The sequence below is a fragment of the Gouania willdenowi genome, chromosome 3 (genome assembly GCF_900634775.1).
Source record: "Gouania willdenowi chromosome 3, fGouWil2.1, whole genome shotgun sequence".
Taxonomy (NCBI): Eukaryota; Metazoa; Chordata; class Actinopteri; order Blenniiformes; family Gobiesocidae; genus Gouania; species Gouania willdenowi.
This window is the reverse complement of record NC_041046.1, coordinates 22,344,000-22,358,365: the sequence shown is the minus strand read 5'-3', so window position 1 is coordinate 22,358,365 and position 14,366 is coordinate 22,344,000. Positions and strand designations below refer to the sequence as shown.

The window sequence follows — 14,366 nt, the reverse complement described above, 5'->3', positions numbered from 1 at the left end:
GCCTTTAAAAAAATCACCTAAAGTGCCATAGTGCATAATGCAATTTATATATATATATGCCTCTTTCTCCAAAAATGTTTTTTTTTTAAGTGCTATATTGTACAGTATATGGCCTTAAGAATTTTTTTTTTTAAAGTGGTAAGGTGCATTGCACATAACCTTAAGGTGCTAATTTTTCTAAAATTGTTATTTACAGTGCTGTAGTGCATTGCACATAGCCCTAGGGTGCATTATACAAATATTAGCATTGTAAAAATATTAGTTTAAATCAATTGTGGTCACAAATCTGGGTTGATCTGAGCCACTCCTTTAAATGACTTTTAAAAGTGTTAAAGCTGTGGGCTTCCCTCACTGTGGTGGATATATGGAGAATTTTAGTTCCTAAAATGCAAAGCAATGGAACATGTGAGCTGGTATTTCTCCCCAATGTCTCCTTTTATATACAGTAGTCCTCGCTCACACTGCATTGATGGACAGCAACACTTATGGATGAACATTAAATGGACGGCATTTAATCTGAAACTATTTTATTATCAATGTCTGTGTGGAAATATAAAACCAGGTAGTCCCTTCCCAGACAGATACATCGCTCATAGTCGTAGGTAGCGTCACCCATAAAAGAAAATTAAAAGTATACGTTGAAGTTCCCTTTGAAAACTGATATTGAAGTGGTCCCAGCAATACTGCTGTGGGATGTTTTTTGAAATATGTATGAAAATTACGTGATGTTCTTTCTTTACAAAATCATTGTTATATTAAGGCCATTATATTTGTGTGTGCAACAGTCCTAAAAATAAAGCCCAATGAAACCTGCTTCAGATTTACCTGTAAGCTCAGATGACATTGGTGCAAATCTGTATATATTTCGTCATACACTTTTGTGTTATATCTTTATTTTTGACTTTCCTTTGGGGTTTTTCTTTATACCTGTATGCTCTTGTGTTAGATAGGCTAGTGTCTGCAATAAAGAGTAGTATAAAATGTAAAAATACATACACATACAATGACAAACATTTTGTCAAGATTTATTGATTTATGTCAAAAACTTCAGTCATCATGCCCAACACTGTTAATAAAGCCCTAGTTTCTCATTAAAATACACCTAAAAACGTACACAGTTTAAAGGCCTGATTAAAAAAAGTAAAAATGCAAATTCACATGAATGCTGCGATCAATAAAAGCATGCTACTGTAACACACACTTTGCTCTGCTCTCTGTGTAAAAAAAAATTGTCTGTTACATCATTTTTCATGGTTGCCAATATAATCAAATCTACAGCAGAGATAACCAGTTTAAAAGCATCAGAGAACAACATCACATGCTTGTTTCTCCACTTCTCTCCTTGTGTAACATCATAGAAGTGTTTGATCAGCTGACTTCCAAACACCCCCATCAGTGAAACAGCAAAGATTTGAACAAAAAAGTAGTTGAGTTCCTCTTTTCTGTTGAACAAATGTTTTTCATGTGCATTTATCATCAGGTTATACTACAGAGTAAAAGCGGCAGAACTAAAGTGGTGAGTTTGTTCTTCTGCTCAGGTCAGTGCAGGGCGTCACCTTCCATAGATAATGTAGCAACAGTGCAGCAAACCTGCGACAAAAACAGACAAACTCACAGCTTAAAATTTACACCAATCAGCCAATAAATAATGACCACCATCACTGTAACTCTAGGTCAACCACTGCTCTTGTAATCATTTTCTTTACAAAATATCCCGGGTTCATGAAGCTGTTTTTTTACCTTAAACTTCATTTGGGAATTCCGGCCACAATCTCCGACTCGATACCACAGTGATCTGATCCACGGAGGATTTTAAAGAATCCTAAACACAAAAAAACACACAAATCAAATAATCGGATTTCAAAGATTTACAACAGAACTACAAATAAAATCTACTTAACTAAATTTACGATATGATATACTGTTGTATTTTGAACAAATGCAATACTACAAAAAACAATAAACAAAAGATTTAATGCAGATGGCTCCCTCCAGAAAAAAAACAACAAAAAAATTACATATATTACTGCATACACATACTTTGTGTTCAAAAGGGAGTGGGTGGAAGTACAAACTTATAGTCCCACCCCTTTACCTAAATTACAGTTACAAATAATCAAGCATCAGCATCCTGTTTTCCAGCCATTGCTGCTGTTAATAACATTTATTTTGTCCTATCGTCATATGATTCTGATTAAATACACAAAAAAAAATACATTACACACTTTCAAAATTGTCATACAACGTAAAGTCATTTTCTTTATAATTATTTTATTTCCAAGGGCAAACTGTTCCACAATCTTATTCCACACACTGATATACAAAAGCTTTTCCTTGTGGTCCGCACAATCACAGACCTAAAATTAATTTTATTTCTCAGTTTGTAAGCCGAATGTTTTCAGATAATAATATATTCTTGGCCTTAGATACAACTTGAAAAGTTTGAAAAACAACTAAATCTGCAAATTTGAGTAACTTTGATTTATGGAACAAAATGAAATTTAAACTCATTAATTTGTATCTCTGTTTATAGATGTGAGCACAGGTGCAATAATCAATGTTTGATAATAATTTTGCATGTACAATACATACACCATATCAGAAGTTTTTTTTTTTTTTTACCACAGCCAGTTAAAAAAGAGGGTCTTATTGCTAGTGGAAACCAGGTAACTGTATCTTCTCACCATTGTCCCCCCAGTCAGTATTCCAAGAGTTGGCACATAGCCAGTAGGGAACACCGTCCTCCACCCCCCAGCCCAGGATCTTGATGGCATGGCCCCCCAGAGCATGCCCCGACACGTGCTGATACACACCTGGACAAAATAATACACACCGAGCAATCCAGAGGGTCAGAGGATCCACTGAGACAAAAACAAAGCTGCCATGTTTACGCCGTGTGTGCACTTTGTGCTCGTACCACTTTTATAGAGCGGGAAGTCTTCATAGACCGTGAACGCTCCTTCTACAGGGCCGTTCTTAAAGAGCTCAGCCTGGATTTCCTTCTCATCCTCCAGCACGTTGTAAGCAGTTTTACCTGAAACACAAAGGCCTGATTTAAGACCTGCTGTGAATATCTACGTGTGTGTGTTGTTTATGCACAAATTCATTTTCATTGACGTGGTAAAAAAAAAAAAAAACAATAATACCAAATGACCTGAAACATACTTACTTTAGGTAAATAAAGTTTTTTTTTCAGCCTTTCACCAACTAAATAGTTACTTAGCTTTATACTCAAACTGAGCAACACATAATGTTCTAATGTAAAATAATCTTTACATTCATTCAAAATAAAAAAAGAAAGTGTCTATTTGTACGGTTGCCGAAGTACAAGTACGTAGTGTCTTAAGGTTGGGGTTAGGATTAGGTTTAGGTTTAGGTTATAACTCAAAACTGCAACAATTTTTAGGGTTAGGGTTAGGTTTAGTCTTAGTCACGTGACCTAAACTGGCCAAATGGGGCACTGCGTACGGATAGAATGTCGATATATTGGTACGGCAACCGTATGAATAGCCACTGCCATAAAAAAAAAACCAGATACAATGACACTGAACAGTCAATGAGCAGAGGTGTATTCCATAAAGGAGGGTCAACATACCCAGCGATGGGAAACTCTGGGTATCTGATTCCATTACAGCTAATATGAAGTGGGTCAATCAACTCTGAGTATGTAAACCTTGGGTTACTTACGTGCACGCGCGCGATAAAAAGTCATCAATGGATTGACAATTACACAAACTACCATGGTAAGCACCCGGAAGAGAGTGATTTATTCACCCTGATGGGTGAAATAAGCCGGTGTTTGAGGAATATGAGCCTGTTCTAAAGGTGCATTCACACTGAACTTTAGTGACTATAGTGGATTAAATCACCCGTGATTAGTCGCTCTTTTTGGTCACTTTATCACTTCATCGCTTCAGTGACGTGACGAGCGGGGAACAATATGAATAAAATGTATCTGAGGAGACGTGTCAGCAGCATAGGATGGCTGCATAGAGAACCCTCCTGTTACACTGGATATAAAGACAGTGACTGCCGCTTGATATCGAATCACTTATATTGATTTTTAATGTAATATTGTCGCCAAAGTCATCTCGACGTCCAAAAAATGTCATGAAAAAAAAACTGAAGCGGGACGTAAACCCACAACCCATCGCTTTGAAAAGCAGTGTCATAATTCATTGCGCCATCATAATTCCACAGTTGTGTGATCTATAGATCACACAACAATGTTATAAAGAAAACTACTGTTTGCACAAAAAAAAAAAAAAAAAAACGTAAAGCAACACATTAGTAATGATGTGAACACGTCTGTGGTGTGTGATGTGACTAATGTGTTGCAGAGAAAAGTGTTAAGGTTCATTAAAGTGTTCAGAAATGGTGTTCAGGTGGGCGGAGCCAGGTAGAAACCCAGGGTTTCTTTGATAAAACCTCCCAGCGACCAGGTTTAGTTCACAGACAATGTTGCCATGGGAACATACTCAGAGAAGAACATACCTCACGTTTAGGAATGGGATACTCAGAGTTTCCCTCATTTGAGCCTGAATATACTCAGAGTTTGAGCATAACCCGCTTTATGGAATACCCCTCAGAACTATTCATGTGTGTGTTTTGGTATTTCTTACCAAAGTGCTTGTCCTTTTTGTAGCTCGGTGTGAATCCAGACTCGCATGACTTGACACATTCGGGCGTGCCACCTCCCTCTCCAGTGCACGGGGGTCTGCTGCCATTCACATGGTGCTCGCAGGGGGCAATAGTGTAGGGTCGACACCCTGAACGCACGCACACACACACACACAAAGTGTTTATACAGCTCTCACTGGTAGACCCGTAACACAAGGTTAGTATGCAAACTCACCAATATGAGAGTCGTAGAGTCCTCCAGAGACGAGTCCCTCATTGGTCCAGTAGTCCCAGGCAGCAGCAGGATAGCCACCATTACATCTAAAGATAGGAGATAATGCATCATCAGCAAACACACTGCACTTGTTCACCAACTTTCAACATTTTTGTCAGTAAAATGCACATTTTGGTTTATATACTAAAGGCATAGATTTTCCTTTTTTGATTTTTCATATTTAACACATTTTTTCATTGCATTTCTCCAACTCATTTTCTTTCATGTTTTGTTTATTCATTGGAATACATTTAATGAAAATGTATTCACTAAAGTGTAATTATGTATCTTCATCTGTCCATCTTTCATGGGAAAGAAATACAGAACTTAGTGTGGTCTGTAAGGGTCAACCATTATAGATAATGGACTGGACAATCATGTATAAATGTCTTCATCTCTTCATATTTGGTGGCTTTTAGAAACAAAAATCAGGAAACACATGCTGCTCAAATACAGTATTTGTTTCTGACTAAAAGGTTTGTTTTGTTTTCACATCATCATATTTAAGGCGTGTTTTGCATCGTACTCCAAGTGTTCACACTGATCAGGAAACAAAAAGGAATGGCATTTGATATTTGTGTAATTATTGTTTCATCCAACACTAATCAAACCCATTTATTCACTTAAATATCTTCTGCTGGTCAGAAACTCAACACTTTACATGAGGGCTTTATTGAATAAACTAAAAGCATCAAATCACGTGTTTATCAGAATCGGAAATACTTTATTTATCCCAGTGAAAAATTGCTTAGGTTACAGCCGCTCAAGAAATATTTTAAATAAAAGAACAAACACCAAACAAGAAGAAAGGAAACATACATAGTTAAGTAACCAAATACCACAGCACACATTACCGGAGTAAAAATTAAGAAAAGATAATAATCAAGAATTACTTCAAATAAAAAATAAACACCAAACAAGAGAGAAAGAAATAGAGAAAAAAAACGTACATAATTAAGTAAAAGACTGTTAACCTTTAGCTAATAAGGGCCAAAAATACCAGTGCACACATTACTGTGGTAAAGGATGAATAAGGTGTGCTCCCCCAGCAAACAAAGCGCAGAGGATCGCACTCGTCACCACAGACTCGTAAAACATCCTCTGCATTTACAGACTGATACAGACTTCACACTCCATGCTTTGCTTTGAGATTAAAGAGTAACTAAACCTCTGCTTTCTTCTGAGCTGCCACTAGGAGGGAAATTCAAAAATGCCTTGATTATGGGCGTCACTGCTGTAGCAGTAAGACACGCCCAGTCAGGCAGCCCACAGCTCTGTGTGCAGAGACAGACATACACACAATGATGCGTCTGTACACACACACATAGCGAGTTCATAAGCTGAAGTTTGTCATTACAACCACAGGCACAACAATCACAATGTAAAGCTCACATACAGCCTTACAGACACCACTCAGGATCAAACAGCCCTGCTCTCCCACCACCTCTCGCACATAGCAGTAAGACGTACACACACGTCCGCGCACACGCAGAGACAGACGGGAATACGCACATAGCATAGATGTGTCTGTAAATACACACATAGCTTGATGAACCCTCTGATTAGACCAGAATCTGCTCTTTATAGAAGCACAGAGTCATAAACATCACCGCTACAGCGGCTGTATCACACGGAACACAGTGGACTTCCTCATTAAAACTGTCAATCAATGCTCAATGAGGGCTGTGATTGAAGGAAATCTTCCTCACAGTTTGTATAGGAGGGGCGGGGCTAACAGTGAAAGTTGATGACGCAGGAGAATCTAAAGAATCCGTTTCAGCCAATAGCAAAACTCAGTTGTAGTAGCCAGCGTTTAACTCTTAGTGGCCAGTAACTCTGACATTTTACAACTAAATACGTAAAATTAAGATACTTTCACTAAAATATGAAGAGTGCGACTAGGATTAATAAACAGCACAACTTAATACACATGTATTCAAAGAGTAGGATAGTTGATAGTTGATAGTTGATTTCTCCTACCCCATGCCACAGTCATCACAGCAGGTCAGCAGATCCTCAGCAGAGATCTCAACGCTGACCTTGGCGTTGCTGTGGATACATATACGGTCAGACATGGCCTCTGTAGCTCCAAATGCCTGTATGTGAAAAGAGACACAAGGAGTTACACCAAATAGGACTAAAAAGATCAAGGGGGAAGTTACCATAAATGTAAAGGTTTTCAGTGTCAAAACAACTTTGAAAAGTTTTTGTATGCCAATTTGTGGATTAAAATTACAGAACACAATGAGTGTGGAGCTAAAACAATGTTCAAAAGAAATGATTTTCACAAGGTACAGGAATGAATCTGATCACCAATCACCAGTTGTTTTTTCCTATTTTCATGATTAGCTATGGACTATTTGCAAATATGTAGATTGTTTGTTTAATGATAAATGAATAATTCATTGTAGTATTAGTTGTACTTAAAAAAGCATCGTTAGTGATTAAAGGGGTAGGATTAAATAATTTACACTTCTTCCTACTCCTTTTTGCACATTCAAGTTGAGAAGTTTAAGTGTTTGTGAATCATATCACTGGTCTATTTCAGTTGTAATTCATTTTTTCATTTTCTAAACTGATGTTCTTTTATCATTTTTGAAAATAAAGACATCAATCAATCTAAAGGGAAGTTACAGGTGACCATACTTTCACAAAGTTTATATGCTTGTCCTCACCCAGCAGGACCCACAGGAGCCCTGGTCTCTGATCTCCTTCAGGGTGGGACAAGTTGGCCACTGCTCTCTAGCATCAAACTCAACAGGCAGCTTCAGGTCTCCAGCGAACTGAACCCTGTGGAAGCAAAGGAGGTTTATGTTAGCTTACTGGGTTCTACTGGAAGCACTTCTTCAAGCTGAGTGTGAATAAGTCTGTTATTTTAATGCCAACATGTGACTTGGGCAAAGAGCAAAGCACTTGTCTGAACTTTAATATTGCTGACATGGGAGTTAATGGATGAACTGATATGCTGTCACAAGTTAGACTTACATGATTGGTAGTTTGGGTCCCTTCAGCACGGTGCCACAGAGCCTCTGGACGTAACTGTAGTCCACGTTATGGAAATTGTGTCCAGCCTGCATGAGGTAGAAAAAAAACCCCTGTAGTTATTGAAACTGTTTTCTTGTCAGGCAGAAACACTTGTGGCGAGGGGAATCAAATGCTCACCTTCCATGTGGTATTGATTTTGTTGATGTAGTTAACCATATCATCGGACATCGGCCGAAGGCGAGGCATGGCATGGCTCAACGACAAGAAAGCCGCCAAAAACAGGAAGGCTGGGTGCCACATTTTACCTAAGAGCAAGCAATCCCATTGGTTACTTTAATTAGGTGATACATGACCGAGGAATGTTAGGAAATGCATGTATAGAGAGAGTATAGCCAAAATATGTTTGAAATGTGTAGAAACCAGAGGCAAGAATCTGTGACTTTAACCAGGACAGAGTTCATTATGTCTTCTAGATTCATGCAAACTGTATGAGTTCAGAGCTACAGTAAGATTCATACTTGCTACACTGTGTGATGTGAATCTCATAAATATACAGAGAAAACAATAAAAGTAACTGAGGTTCCTGTGTTGCTCCACTTTTTTGGTAAGATTAAATTAAACTAGATTGATTTGACAGATCACAAATGAACCAAAGGACAGAACGGATCATCATATGATAGCAAACAATATTAATTTATCAAGCCTTCCCCAACCTGAACGGTTCTTTTCAATAAATATCCCACTTTATTATAGATTTTAGAATAAATCCCTTTAAGGATTTCCTCAAATATGTAGAAATGTTTGCAAATGTAGAATAATTAATTTCTACATTCTGACAAATTGTTTATTATGAAACAGATTGATTTATTTACAGTATGTTCATTGAAAAATACATGACAAGAGGACCTTGAAAAAATAACTGCATATTAAATCACAATATTGAGGAAAAAAATAGAATCGCAACTAGATTAATTTCCAAAATCGTTCATCCCTAGTATCCAGTGTTATTTTTTTTTTTAGAAGGAATCCAATGTTCAGATGTTACAGTTTTCAATAAAGCAAAAAAAAAAAATTGCTTCAAAGTCACTGACAGATATTTTTTTTAGAAAAAGCCTGTTTTCTCAGCTTTTTGCTCTGAAACTGGTGATTTGTGTAAAACTTGCTCTATTTACTGTAACTGCTGATTACAGAAAAAACAAACAAGCTTTACTTAGGTAGCTGTCAATGTGTGCACTTTCATTTTTTTTTTTTAAATCAAAATGTGTGTACACAGTACACACATTCCAAGTGCTGAAGTAGCTGAAACTTGTTTTTTTTTTTCCACTGTTCAACCTGAAGGACAGATTTATTCAAACACGATGAACCACAGAAAGAACAAAAACACTTCAGACCAAATGATACCTCTGTGCTATGCAATGCATACCATTCCCACTTAGACACACTGCTACAGTCACCAGACCACTATAAGAGTTTACATAGCAGATTAGACATAGTCTCAAAGGTTAAACCTGAGAGTGAAACAAAGACAAACACACATACACACAGAGGTCACAGGGAGCACAAAAGAGAATAAGTCAAGAGCCCAGACTGCATCAGCACACAGTCACCTGATTTATAGGGATGTCCCGATCCAATATCGGCCTAAATTTTTTTCAAATTCATTTTTGATTTATTCTATTCAATTGTAGAATACTGTAGATATTATGTTGAAGGTTAAAATGTATGTAACCAATTGTTTAATAATAAATGGGTCAGTTTTTCTCATCAGTATGTATGATTCGTGCCGATATCGGATCAATATCGGTATCGGCCGATACGCAATACTGCAGTAACGGTATCATATCGGAAATGAAAAAGTTGTATCTGGACATCCATACTGATTTAACAAACAGGCTATGACACTGTTGTTCAGCCCTTTTTACATAACGATAGTCACTGTCACTTCCCTAAAGTGGTGCAGAAGTAAATTTAAATATGTATGTATTTACGTCATATCATTTCCGTGAAGCCTGAGTGAAGGTAAGATCATATTACAGTGCGACTCTCAGACTACAGACAGACTCACACAACTTATTTTTACCAACTCGTGCTAAAAATCAGGCCAGCAGTAGCACCCTACAAACCTAATGAAGACTGATCTGGATCTAACCTAAGAACTTCGAACAGTATAAGTCGAATTAACCTTGGTATTTATTTGGTAGGGTTACGTTTGCCACTTGTGGGTCATTTGAAAAAAAAAAATACTACAAATTTGTACATGTGTAACAGAAGAAAACTGACAACTTGTCATCAGTAAAACAGTGTGTGCCAGCCTGTTGACTACCATGCAATCAAAGGTATTGTCTTCTTTAAAGCTTAAAGGTCTTTCTCCACTTTAATGTTGTGACAACAGACTGTGCTTGTTAATAATTCTACATTTTATATTGTGAATGTATTGTAAAAAAAAAACAAACACCGATAAGCAGCAATGACTTTTACAACATGAGAATGATGATACAAAAAGTTTTGTGACGTGAAAAATGATTTGGATTCTTCAGAACTGACCTTTACAAATATAAGAATAGAATACCACACAAGTCATCACAAACCTGTCCCCACAAGCATTGAACTGCTGAGTCATACATGTCCTCTGTTTTTCCATCAAGAAACATTCTTCCACGTTTAACTCAGTGACAGTTGACTTCCACTGTTTGCCCACACAGTTTTAACCAACTGTTAAATGGTAAAACATCTTATGAATTTATCCTCTACTGGGGGAAAGGTAAAAGAGTTTAAGTGATAAGTGTAAATGGGTCATTTTTACACTTCAAACAATGACCTGAATCAATAATGTTAAAGTGAAACCGCATAAAACAGACCTTTGCTTCTTCAGGTCTTATCTAGTTTCAGACAACCTCTCCCCCACTTGAACTGCAACAAGTGTTTCTTTCACGTCTGCACCTGTGATGTTCTGATTTAATGTGACGAGTAGGAAGCAGAAAGGATGGAGGGACTGAAACAACACAGGGTGGAGTGGGGGCTGTCCGGCTTTGTGAAGGTTGTGTCTATTCGAACCATTTGCAATGAGAAAAACTGCCTTTTAGTATAATTGAAAGCTTCAATAAAAGAGAACCTGCAATGGGAACACTTTGGTCTAAAGCATGTCTCACAATGTGAAAATATATAGTAAACCCGTAGAATGTGGGAAAAGTGAACACTTGTTGATGGTAGAATATAAAATCATACATCTCATGTATATGTAACAGCCATATAACCTGCACAGAGTGTAAATAACCTGTATGACCTCTTTAAGATTAACGAGACTCACACACAACACACAGCACTGTGAGCACACACAGTCGTACCAGGAAGGGTTTGAATATCTGTCATTTCACAGTTTTCTAGTTTAACCACAAGCTGGGTTTTCAAAAATGAATTATAAAGACAAATAAAACTAAAAATGCAAGATTCAGGAACATTAGCAGACAATTTCTAAAAAAAAAAAAAAAAAAACAGCCGTAGCTATTTATACGGAAACTGTCTAGCATATTCATACAAAGCGCCCCTCATTGGCAACGTGTCAGGTGCACCACGTGACTTCAAGTTCCGTCAGTTTTATTTTAGCTCATATTTATTTTTAGCTACCCAGCTAACCCTTTTAATTTAGCCCTAATCCTAACCCAGGAAATACCCAAAAATTTTAATTTTTTCCGTATATGTATTTTTAAAAGGTGGAATTTGCTGTGTTAGATATGTTAAAATGAAAAAAATATGTATGACAACAGTGGGATTCGAACCCGGAAGGAAAAATTATTGAGTCAGGCACCTTAAACCAGGGGTTCTCAACTGGTCTCACCCTGGGACCCACATTTTGCCACTGTCAATAAATCGTGACCCGCTTTTTTTTTTTTAGAATTCAACCAACCAAATGTAGTTTTTCAAAAATAGCTGTTGAAAACAGGCATATGATCTTTTTTTAAAACATAAATCTATATATTTTCCTGTGCAACATGCATTTCACAGCATGCCTGTCAAAATAAAAAAACAAGTCCAACATGAGAGACATCAAGTATTTATGTATTTTTGACCAGACGTCCGCGACCCACCCAGTACAGGTCTGCAACCCACTTTTGGGTCCCGACCCACCAGTTGAGAATCCCTGCCTTGGACCACTCGGCCATCCTGACATGGTGAAAAAACACAGGCACACTATATAGAAAAGGTCCGGAAAACGTACCCATAGTCCCGTGGGCTATGGATACGTTTCAGTATTCGTAAACACTTCGAAAAAAAACCAAAACAAAATAGCAAAATAAAATAAAATCAATTAAGAGTCTAATATCAACAACCAAAGTTTAAAAAAAATGTTCAACACATACAATAAAGTAATTGAGATTTATAATGAAACAATTATGAGAGACATAAAAAGCAATGAAGGGAAAAAAGTAGTTTGTCAAAACACTAAGTATATACTTGTATGTGATGGTAGATAACAAAAAACATCTAAACGTACAAGTTCATACACCCATGCTTCAGTAAATAAAATACAAAAAAAAAAAACACTTTTTCTTTTTTTTTTGTTAAGCACTTAGAGATGGATTTGTTGTAAATTGCGCTATATAAATAAAGTTTAATTGAATTTAATTGTTTCAAAGGGAACATGAACTGTCAACGTTTAGCTACAGTTGTAAGCTAACACACACAGGAAGTTGTGCCCATACATCTATGTCTGCAGTAGCACTGTTGGGAACAAGATGGCAGAAAAACCAACAAACACAATGTACCGTACATACAATCACGGCTATGGTGATCAGTGTTGTGCTAGTTACTGAAAAAAAGTAACTAGTTACCGTTACTAGTTAACTAATTAACAAAGTAACTCAGTTACTATTTTGATTACTTACACCAGAAAGTAATGAGTTACTGGAAAAAGTAACTTTTGAGTTACTTAGAATTAAAGAATGTATTATTTATTTTGGGTCATTTCAATTGTGTCCATACAGCTTCATATTAGTGATGTAATAATATAATAATCCACTGTTGATCAACTGCTATAAAACAACCATAAATGATGTGCATATAACGCACAAAACAGCTGCTCCAAAATTAAATTAAATTTAATTTTTCAGCCTGAGCACAGTAATGTAAAGTAAGCTGTGCATATTCCAGGTGCACATTCTGCTGTTGAAAATGCTGATAAAAAATAAATGTGAAAAAACTAATTCACAGCATTTTTCTCAGCTAAACAAGGCTAAACATATCAGGCTAATGAGCTGCTGTTAGCAGTGACTCAGCAGCACGTGATGTAAACAGAGACACGCTTACAATGCTTCTTCTTCTACTGTTTTACCGTGTGTGGCACGGCATCCTGCAAAAATATGTAGCGCCACTGTAAACAGGAGGTACACTGCAGCTAGCAAAGTAACGGTAACGGCGTTATTTCTTCAGAAATATATTGCGTAACAGTACTAGCTACTGTCAAAAGTGACGTTGGGGCGGTCCAACACTGCTGAAACCAACTTAAAGATGACATCAGCCATTCAGATTTAACGTCACTTTGTTACAACAGCTGAATAAACACAAGGGAACCTGTAGAATGTTTTTCTTCTGCCTGAGGAGTCAAACTACAAACCTAACGAGTGGTAAACAGTGACAACATAAAACCATGGTTCACTCACCTGTAGCTTTAAATCCTGCTGCTACACAGTTCATAAGCAGACCTCTGTCCTGCTCGTTCTTTCTTTGTCTGTCTCTGCTTCAGGTCATCCTTTAGTACCACACTAAACACGTGAATGAGTCACGTGATCTCAGCTCATGTGACGGTGCTGTTACCACACTTTGATCTGTGGGCGTGCTGCTTTATCTAGTGACACATCTGATCCTAAAGGACAACACCTATTACTGACAAGTATGAATTTATTTCATTGAAACACTGGTTTATTGATTTAAAATAATAGAGGAAATATATACATTTAATCTGCAATACCCAAACCGAACCGTAGTTGGCACTAAGGTTCCCCGTTATTATAGATCAAACAAAAATAGCTTACTCATTGCTTTGGGTGCGTTTAGTGAAAGTTTTCTATATCACAGTTTTTGGCATTTATGTATAAAAAATCAAACAAAAAACCAACAACAACAAAAACAAAAAACAATAATAATAATAATTATTATTATTATTATACATCAATTTTATATATCACTTTTTGGACACTCAAAGATAGTGTCAGGGTACGTATTTCGGTTAGTATTTCTTTTCTTCTATCTTTCTTGTATGCTGCTGGTCCCGAGAAACACATGTTGTTTTACGGTAACATGAAAATGACAATAAAAAACCTTAAACCTTGACTGTTTTCCAACCTTTATTGTCCCATGTGCCCCTTATTAAGAGTGTCCTGATCTGATATTGATGTCGGATATCAGAAAAAAATAAAACAAAAAAATGAGTATCAGATTATATCTGCCTCCATCTAAAAAAATTGATATAACCACTCCGATACACTATTGA

General features: G+C 36.9%; 1 protein-coding gene across 2 annotated transcripts; it reads right to left on the bottom strand.

Annotated features, from left to right (window-relative positions):
- Positions 1-1,317: 1,317 nt before the first annotated feature.
- ctsba (cathepsin Ba) lies at positions 1,318-13,688 on the bottom strand. Of its 2 annotated transcripts, none has more exons than XM_028441201.1 (11): positions 13,537-13,688; positions 8,057-8,184; positions 7,880-7,965; positions 7,570-7,684; positions 6,875-6,990; positions 4,856-4,941; positions 4,623-4,769; positions 2,918-3,034; positions 2,685-2,813; positions 1,741-1,822; positions 1,318-1,590 (listed from the first exon to the last, which is right to left on the bottom strand). In XM_028441201.1, the coding sequence occupies exons 1-10, from the start codon at positions 13,568-13,570 to the stop codon at positions 1,749-1,751; spliced, it is 1,032 nt and encodes a 343-aa protein (XP_028297002.1). In that variant the 5' UTR covers positions 13,571-13,688; the 3' UTR covers positions 1,318-1,590; positions 1,741-1,748. The 2 variants fall into 2 exon arrangements, with proteins under 2 accessions (XP_028297002.1, XP_028297006.1); XM_028441205.1 differs by having other exon boundaries at positions 8,057-8,195; positions 13,537-13,678.
- Positions 13,689-14,366: the final 678 nt, after the last annotated feature.